At 39.2% G+C, this 21942-nt stretch overlaps 1 protein-coding gene across 3 annotated transcripts; it reads right to left on the reverse strand.

Moving 5' to 3' along the window:
• Positions 1-2325: 2325 nt before the first annotated feature.
• Positions 2326-21499, reverse strand: LOC130910984 (transmembrane protein 42). Of its 3 annotated transcripts, none has more exons than XM_057828675.1 (4): positions 21386-21499; positions 20924-20985; positions 6520-6666; positions 2326-2946 (listed from the first exon to the last, which is right to left on the reverse strand). In XM_057828675.1, the coding sequence occupies exons 1-4, from the start codon at positions 21489-21491 to the stop codon at positions 2800-2802; spliced, it is 462 nt and encodes a 153-aa protein (XP_057684658.1). In that variant the 5' UTR covers positions 21492-21499; the 3' UTR covers positions 2326-2799. The 3 variants fall into 3 exon arrangements, with proteins under 3 accessions (XP_057684658.1, XP_057684657.1, XP_057684656.1); XM_057828674.1 differs by lacking the exon at positions 21386-21499 and adding an exon at positions 8397-10559 and having other exon boundaries at positions 20924-21011; XM_057828673.1 differs by lacking the exons at positions 20924-20985; positions 21386-21499 and adding an exon at positions 8397-13105.
• Between the last annotated feature and the right edge of the window lie 443 nt (positions 21500-21942).

A 21942-nucleotide genomic window follows, 5' to 3' on the forward strand; every position in this document is an offset into this window, starting at 1 on the left:
CAATAACTTAAACCAGACTCTTCTGTAGCTGAAGATCAGTCTGGCACATTGATCAGGACTAATCTTGGCCCATTCTTCTCTACAAAACTGCTGTAGTTCAGTCAGATTCCTAGGATGTTTGGCATGAATCGATGTCTTTAGGTCAGGGGTGTCAAACCGATTCCACAAAGGGCCGCAGTGGGTCCTGGTCTTTGTCCCAACAGATCCAGCACAAACAGTTCAACCAATGAGGTTTCCGCTAGAATAAGCAGCTCTTGACTTCAATCAACTGATTATACTTGTAAGACACCAGATTGGTGAAAAGGTACTCATCTTGTTAGGTTGGAATGAAATCCAGTACCCACTGCGGCCCTTTGAGGACCGGTTTGACACCTGTGCTTTAGGTCATGCTACAGCATCTCAATGGGGTTCAAGTCTACTTTGACTTGGTCACTCCAGAACATGTATTTTGTTCTTCTGAAAACATTCTGAAGTTGATTTACTTCTGTGTTTTGGATTGTTGTCTTGTTGCAGCATCCATTCTCTTTTTATCTTCAACTGTTTGACAGACAGCCTCAGGTTTTCCTGCAAAACATCCTGATAAACCTTTGAATTCATTCTTCCTTTAATTATTTCAAGTTGTCCAGGCCCTAAGGAAGCAAAACAGCCCCAAATTATGACGCTCTCTTTACCATGCTTCACGGTTGGGATGAGGTGTTGATGTCTGTGAGCGGTTCCATTTTTCCATACACACGACATTGTATGTTACTCACAAACAATTCAACTTTGGTTTCATCATTCCACAAAATATTATGTCAAAACTTCAGTGGCGTGTCCAAGTGCCTTTTTGTGAACATTAAACGAGCAACATTTTTTTTTTTTAAGCTTCCTCTGTGGTGTCCCGTCATGAATACCATTCTTCGCCATAGTTTTACACATAGTTAATGTGTGCAGAGATATTGGACTGTGTCAGTAATTTCTGTAAGTCAGAGAAGTTGTCTGCAATTGGAGAAAGTTTGGCATTGTTGCTTCTCTCCCAAGGAGTGGCTGTCCACCAAAGATGATGCCAAGAGTTCAGTACAGAATACTCCGAGAGGTAAAAAAAGAACCCTAGCGTGTCTGCTAAAGACTTACAGAAATGACTGGCGCAGTCCAATATCTCTGTGCACACATCAACTATATGTAAAACTATGGCCAAGAATGGTGTTCATGGGAGGACTCTGTGGAGAAAGCCACTGTTGTCTAAAAACAAAAATATTGTTGCTCGTTTTGCCAAAATATTTTGTGGACTGATGAAACCAAAGTTCAGTTTGGGAGGAACACACAATGTCATGTGTGGAGGAAAAATGGAACAGCTCACCAACATCAACACCTCATCTCCACAGTGAAGCGTGGTGGAGAGAGCATTGTGATTTGGGGCTGTTTTGCTACAACAGGGCTTGGACGACTTGCAATCATTAATGGAAGAATGAATTCAAAAGTTTATCAGGATGTTTTGCAGGAAAATTTGACGCCGTCAGTCGGACAGTTGAAGCTAAAAAGAGGATGGATGCTGCAACAAGACAATGATCCAAAACACAGAAGTAAATCAACTTCAGAATGGTTTCAGAAGAACAAAATACACGTTCTGAAGTAAATCAACTTCAGAATGGTTTCAGAAGAACAAAATACACGTTCTGAAGTCATAGTCCAGGCTTGAACACCATTGAGATGCTGTGGCATGACCTAAAGACAGCAATTCATGCCAGACATCCCAGGAATCTGACTGAACTACAGAAGTTTTGTAGAGGAGAATAGGCCAAGATTAGTCCTGATCGATGTGTCAGACTGATCTGCAGCTACTGGAGGCGTCTGGTTAAAATTATTGCTGCCAAAGGTGGGGGGGGGTTTCACAAAATATTAAATGTGATGGTTCACTTACTTATTTTTCCTCCTTTGTCATTGTTTGCATAGTATCCTCATTAAAAAATGAAAACCTATAAATATTTGGGTGGTGTTAGTTAAAGCAGACACTGTTTTTTCATCTGTGTGATTTTGACAAAGATCAGATCTTATTTGATGGTTATTATATGCAGAAATGTGAGAAATTCCAAAAGGTTCAGATACTTTTTCATACCACTGTACCTCCTAAAGCTCAAAATAACTATCCAAAAACATGATATGTCGTTTTGATAGAATAAATAAATAGGCAGAAAATAGTTACGCGACAAAAAAATGACTTGGAGACAAAATGGCGGATGAGAGTTGGCGTGGTAAAGTCAAAATCACATAAATTGGGCACGATTTAACCCGGGGACTACCTGTATTTATTATTTCCAGGTTACTTTCTGTTGATTTAATGTCACTTTCTGTTTGTTTTGGGGCATTTTTGGGTCAATTCCTTGTTAAGTCAGTGGCTTCCATTGACGACGCTAGACATACCAATCCATTTTGAATGGAAGTGCAGTAGTACGTGCACTCACTAACACAAATCTAAAGTCTTACGGCACCAATGTCAAAATAAAAGCATGTGAATTTGTATGTACACAGTATATATATTTACACTTGTATGAACTTTCCGTTTGTTCAAATTCTAGTTTGTCCATATTCGTGTTTAATATTGTCTGACCCTGAACCGAATTACCTAAGCTAATTAAAAAAAAACAACTAGCAATAGGGATAGGGCCAATATCCTATTTTTGCTCTTCCCGTTGCCTTCGACTTAATACAATTTATGAATAAACACATAACATGAGACGTTATCTTTGGCGTGATGCAAAATCAGAATCGCACATGTTCCACCGGAATTAGAAGTACGTAGTCAGGCTGAGCCGAGACGTATCATTCTTCCCTTTTGGCAACCGGGTCGGGTTCTCGTTCCTGCGGCGAAACTCTCTGCAGCACGAGCAGGCCGGAGAACGTCAAGGAGATCCCAACCCACCACAGTGTTATTTGGGCCTCACCAAAGATCAGCTGGCCCAGGAAAGCCTCAAATTGACAACGACAACCTAAATCAATTCTAGTAATATCACCGTGTCACCAATAGTCGAAATTTAAAAGTATTTTTGCAGCTTCTTTCAGATTATCACTGAATTTTAGAAGTTGCTTTTTTGGGACATGCGACTGAGAGTCCAGAAAATATGATAAATGGTAGTTTAACAGAGTGAAGTCATTTTCAAATAATGAGCTGAGTAAAAGCTGCATAAGTATAGTCATGTGAAAAAAATAGGACACCCTATGGAAGCCTGTGTTTTTTCCAACGTATTTGGTCATATGTACAGTGCCCTCCTTAATTATTGGCACCCCTGAAAAAGATGTGTTTTTTAGCTTCTAATATATATATTTTTTTATTCAAATAATATGGGACCTTAATGGAAAAAAAAGAGAAAAATCCAACCTTCAATACAAGTGCATTCATTCAGTGGGGGAAAAAATCCCACATAAAGAAAAAACTATTTGACATCAAATAATGTGTTGTTAGCACCCCTGGTGTTAATACTTTGTACAACCCCCTTTTGCCAACAAAACAAGGTCTGGGGACTGAGATGGCCATGGGAGGAGCTTGATTTTGTGTCTGGTGAACCATTTCTGTGTAGATTTGGCCATATGTTCAGGGTCATTGTCTTGCTGAAAGACCCAGTGACGACCCATTTTCAGCTTTCGGGCAGAGGGCAACAGATTTTGATTTAAAATGTCCTGTTATATCAAAGCATTCATGGCCCTAACAAGGTTCCCAGGGCCTTTGGAAGCGAAACAGCCCCACAGCATCACTGACCCACCCCCATACTTCACAGTGGGTATGAGGTGCTTTTCAGCATGCGAATCTTTCGTGGCACGCCAGACCCACTTAGAGTGTTTGTTGCCAAAAAGCTCAATCTTGGTCTCATCTGACCAAAGCACACGGTCCCAGTTGAAGCCTGGGACCGTGTGTAATTTTGAAGGCCATCCACAAGCTTCTGGCAAGCTTCTGGTTGAATCTTTGACCACTCCTCTTGACAGAATTGGTGCAGTTCAGTTAAATTTGATGGCTTTCTGACATGGACTTGTTTCTTCAGCATTGTCCACAAGTTCTCAATGGGGTTTAAGTCAGGACTTTGGGAAGGCCATTCGAAAACCTTCATTCTAGCCTGATTTAGCCATTCTATTACCACTTTTGATGTGTGTTTGGGGTCATGGTCCTGTTGGAACACCCAACTGCGCCCAAGACCCAATCTTCGGGCTGATGACGTTAGGTTATCTTGAAGAATTTGAAGGTAATCCTCCTCCTTCATTATCCCATTTACTCTCTGTAAAGCACCAGTTCCATTGGGAGCAAAACAGCCCCACAGCATAATACTACCACCACCGTGCTTGACGGTAGGCATGGTGTACTTGGGGTTAAAGGCCTCACCTTTTCTCCTCCAAACATATTGCTGGGCATTGTGGCCAAACAGCTCGGTTTTTGTTTCATCTGACCACAGAACTTTCCTCCAGAAGGTCTTATCTATGTCCATGTGATCAGCGGCAAACTTCAGTCGAACCTTAAGGTGCCGCTTTTGGAGCAAGGGCTTCCTTCTTGCACGGCAGCCTCTCATGCCATGGAGATGCAAAACACGCTTGACTGTGGACACTGACACCTGTGTTCCAGCAGCTTCTAATTCTTGGCAGATCTGCTTTTTGGTGGTTTCTCGGTTGAATCTTCCCCCTCCTGACCAATTTTCTCTCAGCAGCAGGTGATAGCTTGCGTTTTCTTCCTGATCGTGGCAGTGACAAAACAGTGCCATGCACTTTATACTTACAAACAATTGTTGCACTGTTGCTCTTGGGACCTGCAGCAGCTTTGAAATGGCTCCAAGTGACTTTCCTGACTTGTTTAAGTCTGTGATTCGCTTTTTCAGATCCATGTATGTATATTTTTGACCCAGCAGATTTGATCACTTTTTCTGTTAACCCATAATAAAGTCATAAAAGAACCAAACTTCATGAATGTTTTTTGTGACAAAGAAGTATCTGTTCCAATCACTCTATCGGAGAAAAATCAGAGTTGTAGAAATAATTTGAAACTCAAGAGAGCCATGACATTATGTTCTTCACAAGTGTATGTAAACTTTTGACCACAACTGTAGTAACACCAGGGGTGCTAATAATTGTGACACACATTATTTGATGTAAAATAATTTTGTCTCTATGTGGGATTTTTTTCCCCCACTGAATGAATGCACTTGTATTGAAGGCCGGATTTTTTTCTTTTTTTCCATTAAGGTCCCATTTTATTTGAATAAAAAAAAAACAAATTATTAGAAGCTAAAACAAACATATTTTTCAGGGGTGCCAATAATTATGGAGGGCACTGAATATATACAACCCCTTGCGAAAAGTATGGAATCACCAGTCTCGGACGAGCACTCACTCAGACATTTTATCATGGAGAACAAACTCAGATAAAAAGCTTGAAAAAATAATGAATTAGTTCAAAATTGCAACTCTTTAGCACTCAGAAACACTAAAAGAAATGAATAAAAAACATTATGGTGGTCAGTAAATGTTACTTTTATAGCGCAAGTGCAGGGAAATATATAAGGAATCACTCCATTCTGAGGGAAAAAAATATGGAATCATGAGAAACAAACAAAGAAATAACAAAACACATCTCTAGTATTTAGTAGCACCACCTCTGGCTTTTATGACAGCTTGCAGTCTCTGAGGCATGGACTTGATGAGTATTCTTCATCAATTTGGTACCAACTCTCTTTGATTTCAGTTGCCAGATCATCCTTGCAGGTCGGAGCCTTGCTGTGGACCATTTTTTTCCCAATTTCCATCCACCACAGGTTGTCAGTGGGGTTTAGATCTGGGCTATTTGCAGGCCATGTCATTGACTGGATGAGTCTTTCTCCAAGGAATGCTTTAACAGATTTAACTCTGTGGCATGACGCATTGTCATCTTGGAAAATGACATTTTTTTAATTGAAGGAATAAGAAAGCTGTCGAAAATTTCAATGTAAATTGCGCATTTATTGAAGATTTAACCACAGTGCCTTTGCCTGACATATCATCAAGGACTGAGGGAGTTTTGATGTTTTCTTCAGGCAGCCATCTTTGCAAATCTCACTGGAACAGCACCAATAAAAGTTCCAGCATCATCACCTTGTACAATGCAGATTCTAGACTCTTGACACCTTGTCCGATGCATATTTCTGACTCTTGCGTTGAGGAGTGGGACAAACTTTCTTCAGACCTATGTCAAAGACTGATAGATGGCTACAAAAAGCGTCTCGCTGAAGTTATTTCCGCCAAAGGGGGCAACACAGCTTGTAGATGGTAGGGTGTCCTAACTTTTTCCTCAGTTAGAATATGCATTTTTATTGATGTATTTGGTTTAATGAGTTAAAACAATGTTAATTTTTGTTGCTGACCTGCGATTAAAACACTTTCTTTTCCAGAGATAAAGAAAAAGAAGATCAGACATTGATATGTGAACATTTCTTAATAAAGAATGGAATATTTCATGGGGAGTCCTAATTTTTTCACATGACTATATGCTTAAGTGTGTGTGTTTGAAAGTGCTAGGCTGCAACTCACGGAAGATACGAAGTTGGAGGCAGTGGTGGTCACAGTGGTCCGGGTGGATGAGGAGGAGTACCTGAGTGCTTTGGCAAGAAAGGTCCACATCACAGCATTGCAGGTGAAAAGCAGCCCGCCGCACAGTAGCCTCAGAGGGATGTGGAGCTGAAAATTGATGCCATCGCAAAATTGAGTCACTCACCACATTTTTCATTTCCCCCAAAAATCAGATCTCAATTCAGAATCAAAGCTCGTCCAAATACACGTCCAAATTTTCTATTCATATTGAATGGCAGAAAAACGTGTGGCTGTGATTTTTGGCCATACACTTTGCATTACACTGCATTGACATTTAACTGGCACCCAAGTCAGGCTATGCTATTGACAGCTATGCACGTCCAAATTTCCCATTCATATTAAATGGCAGAAAAACAAACAAACCAAAATCCATTTTGCCACATGGCAAAAATATACCACATGCCAAAATACATTTTGCCACATGCCCAAAAAAATCAAATAAATAAATGTGACATGGCAAAATCAATTTTGCCACATCGCAAAAAAAAAAATTAATAAAAATGCCACATGGTCAAGAAAAAATGCCACATGGCAAAATCATTAAACCACATGGCAAAAAAATGCCACATGGCAAAATCAATGCTGCCACATGTCAAAAAATGCCACATGGTCAAAAAAATGCCACATGGCAAAATCCATTTTGCCACATGGCAAAAAAATGCCACATGGCAAAAATCGGTTTTGCCACATTGCAAAAAAATGCCACATGGCAAAAAAAAAGCCCCATGGTAAAAAAAAAAAAATGCCACATAGCAAAATCAATTTTGCCACAGAGCGAAAAAAATGCCACATGGTCAAGAAAAAAACGCCACATGGCAAAATCGATTTTTTGCCGCATGGCAAAAACAATTGCCACATGGCTAAAAAAATGCCACATGGCAAAATCAATCTTACCACATGGCAAAAAAATGCCACACGGTCAAAGAAAAAAATGCCACATGGCAATATCAATTTTGCCACATGGCAACAAAAAAATGCCCCATGGTAAAAAAAAAAAAAAGCCACATATCAAAATCAATTTTGCCACAGAGCAAAAAAAATGCCACATGGTCAAGAAAAAATGCCATATGGCAAAATCCATTTTGCCGCATGGCAAAAAACGCCACATAGCTAAAAAAAAATGCCACATGGCAATATCAATTTTGGCACATGGCAAAAAAAAATGCCACATGGCAAAATCAATTTTGCTACATGCTAAAAAAAAAAAAGCAACATGACAAAATCAGTTTTGTCACATGGCAAAAAAATGCCACAAGGCAAAATCAATTTTACCACATAGCAAAAAAAAAAAAAAAGAAAAAAAAAAAAAAAAAAAAATCCACATAGTCAAGAAAAAATGCCACATGGCAAAATCACTTTTGCCACGTGGCAAATATCAATTTTGCTTCTTGGCCTTGCTGGGAAAACGTGAATTGCGAGTTTGTTCGAGCAAAGATTGAAACTTGCAAGTCAAGATAACACAAACTTAACAATAATAGTCCTATGTTGTAAGGATCGCACGTGCCTGGTATCCAAATGAAGTGTAAAATGTGCCAGTAAAGAATAATAACATGATGGGGTCTTAATTGCTTTTAAGTACGCGAGATTGGCCTGCTATTTCGACATGCCTTCATTTCAGGGTGACTTCTGCAGAAAATGGTGATGTATTTATAGATGCGTGAAGGTCAGAGAGGAAGCGCGACCCTAGAGGGAGGAGACGGGAGACAAGGCGATACCACACACGGCTGCAATGTCACCCAGCAATCACGTTCGTCGTCACCGCTGCTGAAGCTGAAGCAGCCGGACCAGCAACTTCAGCCTCCTTCATCATGACTCACCCGGTCACAGGCGGTCGTTTCGTCTACTTGACGAAATCGCCGCTGTTCGCCCCACGTCCGTAGCCCCGTCTCGCACACTCCCTTCAGGTAGTCCGCTCCCAGGGACAGCTTGGCCGACGACGACGCCACGGCCGCGAGGAAACCCGCCAGCAGTGCATAGAAAACTCCGGGGAACATCTTGAAGGAGGACAGCTAAGACACATAACGGGCTAGTCCATCTTTCCAGTTTCCACCTCTGGAGCCGCTGCCCGCCTGGCGCTTTCTTGCTTGATGGCGAGCGCTGCACTTTCGCCACTCAGCCGAGCGGTGGCAGTCACACCGCATATGGCCGGAGAAGCGCTATTCGGCCGGCGTTGCATTTTGGGAGTTGAAGTCCATCCTTCTACAACCTCCCTGGTCGTTACAGTAAGCAATGTGAGTTATGTGACAAACAAACGCTTTAACCATTTCAGGAAAAGTGGTCAATACAGTGGACAGCTATGCAAAATTTAGTTCATTTATTTCCAATTAAAACATTTAACCCTTATAAGGCAAATGTACGCAGCCCCTAAAAGGACATCGACAGAAATAAAATTTAAACCATCTGGTGTGCACCATATTGTTTCAAGTGCGCACCAAAAACAATTTGGTCCACACCTGTTTGTTTCTCGTGTGCACCAGAAACAATGTGGTAAAAATTAGCATTTTATAGCATTTAAGAACATTTGCAAGTTAGCCAGTAGCGTACCGCACGAATGCTATTATTAGACCGGGAGGTCGCCATCTTAACACGGAAGTGGGTTAACATAGACGCGCCCTCGCATACAACTCGTGTTATTGCTCCTTTTTTCTGCCAGTAATGTTTACAAAAAGAACATACCGATCAAACACTGCTGCTATGGAAACGATTCTAGACGTTACGACATACAGTGCTGGCCAAAAGTATTGGCACCACTGCAATTCTGTCAGACAATGCTCAATTTCTCCCAGAAAATGATTGCAATTACAAATGCGTTGGTAGTAATATCTCCATTTATTTTGCTTGCAATGAAAAAACAGAATGGGGAAAAAAAAAAGATCATTTTACACAAAACTCCAAAAATGGGCCAGACACTCTTTGAAAATGCATGTTATGCTTCTCTAATTTGTGTAATTAACAGCACCAACAGTACTTGTAGCACATAACAAGTGGTAGCAAACACTAAATCGCACTTGCAGCCAGTTAAAATGGATTAAAGTTGACTCAATATCTGTCCTGTGTCCTTGTGTGTACCACATTGAGCATGAAGAAAAGAAAGAAGACCATAGAAATATCTGAGGACTTGAGAAGCAAAATTGTGAGGAAGCATGGGCAATCTCAAGGCTACAAGTTACCAAGTGTTGCTTTAAATATTTCTCTAACTATTATGTTTTGACCAGTTTGTGGAGGAGGAAGACTTGCAATGCTAGAAATTGTGGAACCAGCATGCCAATTTTACTACAAATCATCATAAGAATGCAATTCGAATTGCTGCCCCTAGTTATATTAAATTTGTAATCACAATTAAAAATAAGTATCAAATTGGCCAAATTTGAAATGAGATTATACACGAGAAACCTTTATCGACACATGCTAAAGGAATCTGACCTTTTAGCCAGATTGCCGGAATTACGCCAGCCAAAACGCCGGATCTGCGCTGGTGCAGCTCCAACGACCCGACACCTTAGTCTTGACCCCTTGTACTGACTCCATTTTGAAAGCTGGAAAAAGCCTTCGAAGCACAAGTTGACAATTTGTTCAGGTCGAGAGCGATCAAACAGCAAGGCGAAAGAGAAACAGACTCGGGCGAGGAGGCTGACTCGTTCCAAGGTCACCATATCACAAGTCAACAAAAGGTTCCTGAGAAAAATGGCCACGATTAGTTAAATATTCAGTCTTTTTGAAGGCTCTCGCAAGGCAGGCTGCGGGCAGAAGAAGGGTGTGCTTGGGCATCGTTTAGGATTATTGTCTGTTTGTGGATTGGACAGGAGGATTCAGGAGTTACTGTTGTCGGGGCAACAAGGGTTGTTGATTTTGCCACCTCCGTGTCAAAGGGGCTCTTGGAGTCTTATCAGTCATGCTATCAGTTGGATATCGAGCGTTCTCCGGTGTTTCTTGTGCTGAGACAGGACGTCCCACTATTTGTTCTGGACTTTCCGGAAGAACTGATTGCGAGAGTTGGTGGTGCAGACGTGGGCTTGTCAGTGTCAACAATGCTCAGTCAGTTGCATGACGCACACCTTGGGCTTCCGTGATTAGAAGGCGTCATGTAGCTCTTATGCCCTATATTCTGCTTGTTTTCCGTAAACTATGATATAAGTGCTATTTATTTTATATTGGGTGTGTTAGAGTAATACAAACAGTCGATCGGTCAATACGAGAAAAGATACTATTCCCTTCAAGATGTATATACATATATATTTAGAGTCCGAGCACTGAGTGGTGCGCGAGCCCTATTGGAATCCAAATGTTCCTTATAATTATTTTTTCACGGCAAATGAAAATGACCAATCTGAAGGGCTTAACATGCTTGAAAACTCAAATGTGTACATACATGCGGTTTGGCTTAAATTTTGATAATTTTGCGACCTTCAAAAAAAAAAAAAAAAAAAATGACTCAGTAGTGCCTCCTTGAATTTTTCAAAAAGGTCTCTCCTATTAGGTTTTTTCAACGTAGAGTGATAAAATCTGGGGAGTCGATACGTTGTGCAAAACTGCTCCAAAAAGTCTCTTGCACCCATATTCCAAACCTAACAGGGAATTGGTTATTTTGGATTGAATGTGAAATTTATATCGAGTTACAGGTAGCATATCTGAGACATCGGCACCTAGGGAGTTAGTTGGATCCTTCTCAAAATTTGGCAGACTGTTCATGAGACATATGAAATCTAAAGTTATCAAAATGGTGAGTTTTCATTCATGGGCCTGACTTGGGCAGGGTGGCAAAGTTGGCCTTTTTTGGCAACACGCCAAATTCAGTAAATGACTTATTACTTCCTGATCCAAGGTTCAGTCTTTTTCATATCAGGCAAGTATGAGAGGTATCCCAGCCTGAACACGACTGCATTGAAATATAATAAGCCTGGCAAGGCGAAACAGAAACAGACTCAGACGAGGAGGCAGACTCGTTCCAAGGTCATCATATCACAGGTCGACAAAAGGTTCCCGAGAAAAATGGCCACGATTAGTTAAACATTCAGTCTTTTTCAAGGCTCTCGCGGGTTGGGCTGTGGGCAGAGGAAAGGTGTGCTTGGGCGTTGTTTAGGATTATTGTCTGTTTGTGGATTGGACAGTTTGCCAGTAGCCAGATTGTCGGAACTATGCCAGCCAAAACGCTGGATCTGCGCTGGTGCAGCTCCAACGACCCGGGCCTGTGAGAACCCGACAACCCGGCCAAAAGGCCAAACTCCGCACATTCACCTTAGTGCTAACCCCTTGTAATGACTCCATTTTGAAAGCTGGAAAAGCTTTTGAAGCACAAGTTGACAATTTATTCAGGTTGAGAGCGATCCAACGGCAAGGCGAAACAGAAACAGACTCAGACGAGGAGGCAGACTCGTTCCAAGGTCATCATATCACAGGTCGACAAAAGGTTCCCGAGAAAAATGGCCACGATTAGTTAAACATTCAGTCTTTTTCAAGGCTCTCGCAGGACGTGATGTGGGCAGAAGAAACGTGTGCTTGGGCGTTGTTTAGGATTACTGTCTGTTTGTGGATTGGACAGGAGGATTCGGGAGTTACTGTTGTCAGGGCAACGAGGGTTGTGGATTTTGCCACCTCAGTGTCAAAGGGCCTCTTGGAATCTTATCAGTCGTGTTATGAGTTGGATATTGAGTGTTTTCCGGTGTTCCTTGTGTTGGGACAGGACGCCCCGCCATTTGTTCCGGACTGTACGGAAGAACTGATTGCGAGAGTTGGTGGTGCAGAAATGGGCTTGTCAGCGTCAGTCTTGCTCATGACGCATACATTGGGCTCCCGTGATAAGAAGGCGTCATGTATCTCTTTTACCCTATTTTCTGATTGTTTTCCTTAAACTATGGTATAAGTGCTATTAATTTTATATTAGTTGTGTTAGAGTAATACAAGCAGTCGAAAAAAATACAAGGTAGAGTCAGTCCAACCAGCTGAAAGTGCATCACATCGCAGTCCCTCCTCCTTCTCCGCTGTGCAATTAATGCACCTTGAAACAGAGGACAATCAATGCTAATATCATGGAAAGTAAGTGTAAGAGAGCGCTTACAAAAAGCATGACTTCACTTATTTCTGCTTAAACTGCCTAGATGGACCCCGCAACCCCATCAGCATACCAATTAGATGTACACTCATGGACCATATCCATTAAAAGAAGGTTTAAGACTGGAGATGGTTGAAAGAAGACACACGATTCTCCATCGCTTTCCTCCGTGATCTTTACAGTCCGCAGACAAGAGTGTCTGGTGAATGGAATTGAATTTAACCTCCCAATTAGGAGCTCAGAATTAACTCATTTGAAATGTAAGGACCTCTGACATTGTCCTTAAACAGCATTATGCATCTCAACCATAAGCGGATTTTAAGGGGGGGGGCCCAGGACCCCCCTGGTGGCCGAAAAGTGTTATTGCATGAAATTGACTTGATTGATTGATTGATTGACTATGATCCGCGACCCTCGTGAGGAATAAGCGGCATGGAAAATGAATAAATGAATGAATGAATAAAAGTTGTAAAGCAAAGAAACTGCAACAAAAATGAATGAAATGAACACAAAAGTATATTTTTATAATGGGTCAAAATTATTTTTCAAACAAATCATATGACTAGCACCTTAGACGGTCATTTGCTTTGCATATAATTTTGAAAAAAAAAAAAAATTAGGGGAGGGAAATTTTATTTTTCAAATGATTTTTTTTTTTGATTGATTGGATCAACCTTTTGTGGGATTGAATGATTTAGAAAAAACAAATGTCCTACCCATAATATGGCCCAAAGACAAAAAGGATTGCTTCAATCAAACTTTTTCAATGAAAAATTAAGTGTTCACATGCAAATTTTTCAATCTCAAATATTTTTTCGCATTCGAAAACATTTTCTATGATTGATTTTTTTTCTTTTTTTGATTGAAGTGATTTTTCATTTTGAAAATATATACATTTTTTGAAGCAACTTCTTTTTTTGTTGAATTATGAAGACAAAAACATCCTAGCCAAAATGTGGCCAAAACACATATCAACATTACTTCAATCAAAAAAGTTGCTTCAATTAAAAAAATAAAAAAATTGAAAAAAAATCAAAATCAAAGGAAAATCAAAGAAAAATAGCTTTCACATGCATTTTTTTGAATTTCAAATTCATTTTTGCATTCAAACACATTTTTTTTAATTGAAGTGACTTTTTTTAAAATTCAAAATATATATTTTGATTGAAGCAACTTTTTTTTATTGAAGCAACTTTTTTTGGATTGAATAATAAAGACACAAAACTACCTGCATATGGCTCCGCCCAGGGGATACAATTTTTGACTGGGGTAACTACATTGGCATGACACCGGCGGGCATATCATATTCATTGGATAACAATCTTGGCAAAAAGTATTGCTAAGCAGCCTGATTTAGAATTCCCCTCAAGAATGATAGGAAACAAAAAATGCTCATTGTCAATTTATTACATTTAGGGCTGTCAAACGATTAAAATTTTTGATCCAGTTAATCACAGCTTAAAATTAATTAATCGTAATTAATTGCAATTCAAACCATCTATAAAATATGCCATATTTTTCTGTAAATTATTGTTGGAATGGAAAGATACGACTCAAGACGGATATATACATTCAACATACTGTACATAAGTACTGTATTTGTTTATTATAAGAATAAATCAACAAGATGGCATTAACATTATTAACATTCTCTTAAAGTGATCCATGGATAGAAAGACTTGTAGTTCTTAAAAGATAAATATTAGTACAAGTTACAGAAATTCTATATTAAAACCCCTCTTAATGTTTTTGTTTTATTAACATTTGTAAGATTTTCAATCCAAAAATAAACTAGTAGCTCGGCATTGTTGATGTCAATAATTACACTATGCTCACTCATGGTAATAACCCATAAAATCAGTTGGACCCAAGCGCCAGAAGAGGGCGCCAAACACCAAAAAACAAGTAACAAGCGGGCATTACACTGTACTGTCATTTTAATCTGTTTGAGCGGGGCATGTGCGTTAATTGCATCAAATATTTTAACGTGATTAATTTAAAAAATTAATTACTGCCCGTTAACGCGATAATTTTGACAGCCTTACTATAAATGGTTGGGTGGTTTTAGTTAAAGCAGACACTGTTTTTTTCATCTGTGTGATTTTGACAAAGATCAGATCACATTTGATGGGGATTTTATGCAGAAATATTCCAAAAGGTTCAGATACTTGGATAGAAAGACTTGTAGTTCTTAAAAGATAAATGTTAGTACAAGTTATAGAAATTTTATATTAAAACCCCCATGTTATCGTTTTAATAAAATTTGTAAAATTTTCAATCAAAAAAATAAACTAGTAGCTCGCCATTGTTGACGTCAATAATTACACAATGCTCATTGTACTTAAACCCATATATTCAGTTGCAACAAAGCGCCAGCAGAGGGAGACAAAAAACACAAGTAACAAGTGCACATGACACTGTGCTGTCATTTTAATCTGTTTGCGCCAAATATTTTAACGTGATTAATTTAAAAAATTAATTACAGCCCGTTAACGCGATAATTTTGACAGCTCGAATTCATTTTATTGCTGACACTGCGTTTCGGGGTCATCAACATGTGCCCCCCCTGCCCAAAAAGTCAAACTCTGCCTATGATCTCAACATGTCAACGGTTGTAAATGAGTAAATAACAGGCTTACTGACTGAGACAAATTTTGACGGTTGCTTTTACTGTCTGACAACCGATAAGTTTCCTTTGTGCCGTTATCTATTTCTTTGTTCGTGTCAAGATAGAGGGCTAATTGGGCCTCATCTGTACTTGTTCAGTCGAGCGATAATTGAGCTACTATGAGCCTTACGACACCTATACAGAAGAGCTGTCAACCCGTAATCTTTTTCCAGTCTTTTTGGTACTCATCAGACTCCGACTTAAAGTTAATTTGACAGGAGGCTTGAGCGTGACCTTATCAGCCAACAATTATCTATAGAAGTGAATAACCATTTGAATAGAATACCAAAGAAAGAAACTCTATTCAGTCATCTATTCTCTATACTGCTTATGCTGTTCAGCTGATGGTGAATGACACATTCGAATGGTCGCCGGTCAAGAACAGGGCACATACGATGAAGAGATATTTCATTATTTGGAATGGCATGGTGAGAAGAAAGTTATGAAGATGTTCAAGAGTCAAAAGAAATGTGAATGCTGTTGTAAATAGTAAACGTTCAATTTACAGAGGTATGAAAAAGTATCTGAACCCCTGAACATTTCTGCCTAAAATCACCATCAAATGTGATCTGATCTTTGTCAAAATCACACAGATGAAAAAACAGTGTCTGCTTTAACTAAAACCACCCAACCATTTGTAGTAGGGCTGTCAAAATTATCGCGTTAACGGGCGGTAATTAATTTTTTAAAATTAATCACGTTAAAATATTTGACACAATTAACGCACATGCCCCGCTCAAACAGATTAAAATGACAGTACAGTGTAATGCCCGCTTTTTACTTGTTTTTTGGTGTTTGGCGCCTTCTGCTGGCGCTTGGGTCCAACTGATTTTATGTGTTTAAGCACAATGAGTGAGCATGGTGTAATTATTGACATCAACAATGGCGAGCTACGAGTTTATTTTTTGATTGAATAGTTTACAAATTTTAATAAAACGAAAACTTTAAGAGGGGTTTTAATATAGAATTTCTATAACTTGTACTAACATTTATCTTTTAACAACTACAAGTCTTTCTGTCCATGGATCACTTTAAGAGAATGTTTATAATGTTAATGCCATCTTGTTGATTTATTGTTATAATAAACAAATACAGTACTTATGTACCGTATGTTGAATGTATATATCCGTCTTGTGTCTTATCTTTCCATTCCAACAATAATTTACAGAAAAATATGGCGTATCTTATAGATGGTTTGAATTGGGATAAATTACGATTAATTAATTTTTAAGCTGTAATTTAACTCGATTAGAAATTTTAATCGTTTGACAACCCTAATTTATAGGTTTTCATATTTTGATGAAGATAGTATGCAAACAATGACAGTAGTGGGAAAATAAGCAAGTGAACCATCACATTTAATATTTTGTGGCCCACCCTTTGGCAGCAATAACTTCACCCAGACGCTTCCTGTAGCTGCAGATCAGTCTGGCACATCGATCAGGACTAATCCTGGCCCATTCCTCTGTACAAAACTGTTGTAGTTCATCAGATTCCTGGGATATATGGAATGAATCTCAATGGGGTTCAAGTCTGGACTTTGACTTGGCCAATCCAGAACGTGTATTTAGTTCTTCTGAAACAATTCTGAAGTTGATTTACTTCTGTGTTTTGGATCATTGTCTTGTTGCAGCATCCATCCTCTCTCTAGCTTCAACTGTCTGACAGACGGCCTCAGGTTTTCCTACAAAACTTTTGAGTTCATTCTTCCATTAATGATTGCAAGTTGTCCAGGCCCTGAGGTAGCAAAACAGCCCCAAATCATGATGCTCCCTCCACCATGCTTCACGGTGGGGATAAGGTGTTGATGTTGGTGCGCTGTTCCATTTTTCCTCCACACATGATGTTGTGTGTTACTCCCAAACAATTCAACTTTGGTTTCATCAGTCCATAAAATATTTTGCCAAAACCTCTGTGGAGTGTCCAAGTGCCTTTTTGCGAACATTAAACGAGCAACAATAATTTTTAGACAGCAGTGGCTTCATCTGTGGAGTCCTGCAGTGAACACCGTTCTTGGCCATAGTTTTACTTTTGGACTGGACTGGACTGTGCCAGTGATTTCTGTAAGACAATCTATGGTTCTTTTGTTACCTCTCTGAGTATTCTGCGCTAAACTCTCGGCATCATCTTTGGTGGATAGCCATTCCTTAGGAGAGAAGCAACAGAGCCAAACTCTCTCCATTTGTAGACAACTTCTCTGACTGTCGATTGATGAACATCCAGACTTTTTGAGATAGTTTTGTATCCTTTCCCAGCTTTATACAAATCAACAATCTTTGATTATCTTCAGACAGCTTTTTTTGACCGAGCCATAATGCACATCAGACAATGCTTCTCATCAAGACAATTCTTGTCAGGTGTGTGTTTTATAGTGGGCAGGGCAGCTTTAAACCACTCATCAGTGTTTGGTAAAAATCTCAATTGCTCTTCAAGTCTCCTTAGGCAGTGGGTTCACTTACTTATTTTTCCCCCTTCTGTCATTGTTTGCATGCTATCCTCATTAAAATATGAAAACCTATAACTGTTTGGGTGGTTTTAGTTCAGTACTTCTCAAATAGTGGGGCGGGCCCCCCCAGGGGGGCGCAGAGCAATGCTGGGGGTGGCATGTGGCCTTGTGGAACATATTTTTTTTGATGAACTAGAATAAAGTGTAATTGCACATTCACTGAGTGGGTGGCAGTGGCGCTCTCATTTTCAGCATGTGCGCATTATTTTGAACCAAACGAGCACACAGCAAAGAGCACTGGAGATATGAAAAGCTAAGACGAAGAAATATAATGAAGCGGATGTAGCATTTGGCTTGCGGCTTTGACTTTTAGTACAGTGGGAGATGAGGAAAGACCAGTCTGTTTACTTTGTCTAAAAATGTTCGCAGCGGACTGCAGGAATTCTTTTTTTCAGCGAAAACGTGCTGAATATTGCAAAAAATCGTCCTGCTTTGTCAGTGTTACACCAGTAAACCAGGGAGCACTGTCAGCATCACATAAGGTGGCATACCAAGTTGCTCAATGGAAAATAACCCAACACCACAGCTGATACTGCCTGCAGCAAAAATGAAAACTGTCTCTCTGTCCAATGACATTGTCGTTTTTGTTCAATTAATTTGAGTTTTTTCAGTCTAATTGTTTGGCATATTGTCTTCTTGAGTTAATGTTGCTAATCAATTTTTTTTTTTTTTTTTTTTTTTTAGTATCAAACGGTCAAAAAATGTATCTTAAGTCTATTTTTACAGTATGGATGTGTTCTTTTTTTTTTTTAACTTTTTTTTTCTTCTTTAATATTACAATGGGCACGTTATGCAGAGGTGTTCTTGTATAATAATAAGAATTTTATAGACAAATGATACTACAGTATATTTACAGTGGCGGCAGAGAGTTGGGGGGGCGCAGAACGTTTACGTCTTCCTGGGGGGCGTAACAGAAAATAATTGAGAAGCACTGGAGTTAAAGCAGACGCTGTTTTTTCAACTGTGTGATTTTGACAAAGATCACATTTGATGGTGATTTTATGCAGAAATGTGAGAAATACCAAAAGGTTCACATACTTTTTCATACCTCTGTACTTGGCAATTGTAGTGATTCCTCAACCTTTGTGTAGGCTTTGCTCAATTGCATGTACCTAATTGACTTTCCTATACCGTATTATATACATATATATCTATATCTATATATGTGTGTGTATATATATATATATTAGGGCTGTCAAACGATTAAAATTTTTAATCGAGTTAATTACAGCTTAAAAATTAATTAATCGTAATTAATCGCAATTAATCGCAATTCAAACCATCTATATAATATGCCACATTTTTCTGTAAATTATTGTTGGAATGGAAAGATAAGATGCAAGATGGCTATATATATTACACATGCGGTACATAAGGACTGTATTTGTTTATTATAACAATAAATCAACAAGATGGCATTAACATTATTAAAATTCTGTTAAAGTGATCCATGGATAGAAAGACTTGTAGTTCTTTATGAAAAATGTTAGTACAAGTTATAGAAATTTTATATTAAAACCCCTCTTAATGTTTTCGTTTTAATAAAATTTGTAAAATTTTAAATAAAAAAATAAACTAGTAGCCCGCCATTGTTGATGGCAATAATTACTTACACTATAAAATCAGTCGCACCCAAGCGCCAGCAGAGGGCAGCAAAACTCCGCAAAACACAATTAATAAGTGGGCCTTTCACTTTAATGTCATTTAAACCTGTCTGAGCTGGGCAAGTGCGTTAATTGCGTCAAATATTTTAACGTGATTAATTAAAAAAAAATAATTAACGCCCGTTAACGCGATAATTTTGACAGCCTTAATATATATATATATAAAGACCTGGCTGGTAAAATAACGTCTATAAAAGTTCCAAAGCAATAAAACATCAATCATTAATGAAATATACAAGAATCCTTCAAAGTATTTCAAAATGGGTCAAAATTATTTTTCAAACAGATCATGTGACTAGCACCTTAGAGCCTTAATACCTTAATACCGCCCTCTAGTCCATTGAGTAGTTATATTAGCTGCTCAAGTGAAAATGTATTTTTGTGCCCAAACTTATTGGTTGTCTGACAACGGAGCTGTCTGTAGATTCCCATCAGAGCACTGATAAGACGGCCACTGAAATGCATTCATCTGTATTCAGTCCACTGGCACTTTATTACGAACTGTGCCGTGCAGCAGTTTTTCAAATAAGCTCTCAAAATGAGTCTGACCAAGTAATGAACTCCTTGAGCATGATTCATTAAAGGCTATGAAATATTATGCCAAGGAAACTGAGAGGTATAAGAGAGGGGCAGTGTTGTAAATGTCAAATGCATTTTGAGAACGTCTTCTGTGCGGTTTGTTTTTATCATATACAGGTAGTCCCTGGGTTACGATTTACGAACGAGTTCTATTCCTATGCTGGCGACGTAACCAAAATTTCCGTGTAAGTGGGAATTAACCCTTTAAATACGCCTAAATCTAAAAAAAAAACTACCCAAATGTATTGTATTTTGTTTAGGGCTGTCAAAATTATCGCGTTAACGGGCGATAATTTATTTCTTTAATTAATCACGTTAAAATATTTGACGCAATTAACGCACATGCCCCGCTCAAACAGATTAAAATGACAGCACAGTGCAATGCCAACTTATTACCTGTGTTTTTGGGAGTTTTGTCGCCCTCTGCTGGCGCTTGGGTACGACTGATTTTATGGGCTTAAGCACCCATGAGCATTGTGTAATTATTGACATTTACAAATTTTATTAAAACGAAACATTAAGAGGGTTTTTAATATAAAATTTCTATAACTTGTACTAACATTTATCTTTCAGAACTACAAGTCTTTCTATCCATGAATCGCTTTAACAGAATGTTAATAATGTTAATGCCATCTTGTTGATTTATTGTTATAATAAACAAATACAGTACTTATGTACCGTATGTTGAATGTATATATCCGTCTTGTGTCTTATCTTTCCATTCCAACAATAATTTACAGAAAAATATGGCATATTTTAAAGATGGTTTGAATTGCGATTAATTACGATTAATTAATTTTTAAGCTGTATTTAACTCATTTAAAGGTTTCAATCGTTTGACAGCCCTAATTTTGTTTAATGATGGACGATACACTGACCTCTAGTGGCAGCGCTGGGTCTGCCTGCACTGTTGCCTTGTATGACTGAGGAGCAGACTCGTCTAAAATGGATAAAGGACAGACAATCTAGCCCAAGGTTCACTAAATCCGGACCTCGGTGCCACTTTTCCTGTCGTGTTTTCCATGTCTCCCTCCTCCATCACACCTGAATCAAAATAATCAGGATCATTATCAAGCTTCTGGAGAGGTTGCTGATGACATCATCATTTGATTCAGGTGTGTTAGGGAAGAGAGACGTGGAAAACACGACAGGAAAAGTGGCACCAAGGTCCAGATTTAGTGATCCCTGATCTAGCCTTTTGGGATACAGTCAGGGGTTAATTTATGCTGGATCCTGCCGGAACACGATCCGGCACCTCTTGATTTTGGCCTCCCTGTGTTCCGGGAGTTATTTGGGCAGATCCGACACCTCTCGTGGTTAGAAAATAATAATATGTGGACCTGCAATTTCCGTGGCTTGTTCGTCATCGCTCCTACATCCGGTTCTTCCTTCGGGGTGGTGGTGTAGTGTATAAAAACACAGAGACGCCTCAGATGGCTGTTGCATGGAGACAACACTCCTTTTCGCTCCCTCTCTCTCCCCTTTAGGCTCGCCCACTTCTTCTTCTACGCCAAATTGGCAATGCCGCTCACACTGAAATGGGACAGCGGCCCCTTGGGGATGCCGGTAATAATGTTGTTTATAAAAATTTAACATCATTTGAAAGAGTCGGAGATTTGTTGATGCACTGAAAAGAGCAACAAATCACGCTCCTGACATTAAAAAAAAAAAACTTGGGATATTTGCGGCATCTGGGGAGCAAGCAACCAGGATCAAACGGTATTTCAACATGCCAAAGAGACAGTTGTATTTACCGTCCTTTTTGAAAAAGAAGGAGGATGGTTGAAAATGAGTCGGAAAATCAACAACCGGCGATGAGGGCAGCTGCAGCGATCATGCTAACGGGCAGGATGGGGCTAGCGCCGCAGCAGCTAGCCAGGTATACGAACAGCCAGCC

Source organism: Corythoichthys intestinalis, chromosome 22, assembly GCF_030265065.1.
Source record: "Corythoichthys intestinalis isolate RoL2023-P3 chromosome 22, ASM3026506v1, whole genome shotgun sequence".
Taxonomy (NCBI): domain Eukaryota; kingdom Metazoa; phylum Chordata; class Actinopteri; order Syngnathiformes; family Syngnathidae; genus Corythoichthys; species Corythoichthys intestinalis.

What these genes read in the sequence shown, in the direction of transcription:
- LOC130910984 (XM_057828674.1), bottom strand. Translation starts at nt 8,573, where the DNA reads ATGTTCCCCGGAGTTTTCTATGCACTGCTGGCGGGTTTCCTCGCGGCC. An exon ending in AAACGACCGCCTGTGACCGG is followed by an intron (nt 6,667 to 8,396) that starts GTGAGTCATGAT and finishes ATCAATTTTCAG; the next exon opens with CTCCACATCCCTCTGAGGCT. An exon ending in CCTCCAACTTCGTATCTTCC is followed by an intron (nt 2,947 to 6,519) that starts GTGAGTTGCAGC and finishes TGTCAATTTGAG; the next exon opens with GCTTTCCTGGGCCAGCTGAT.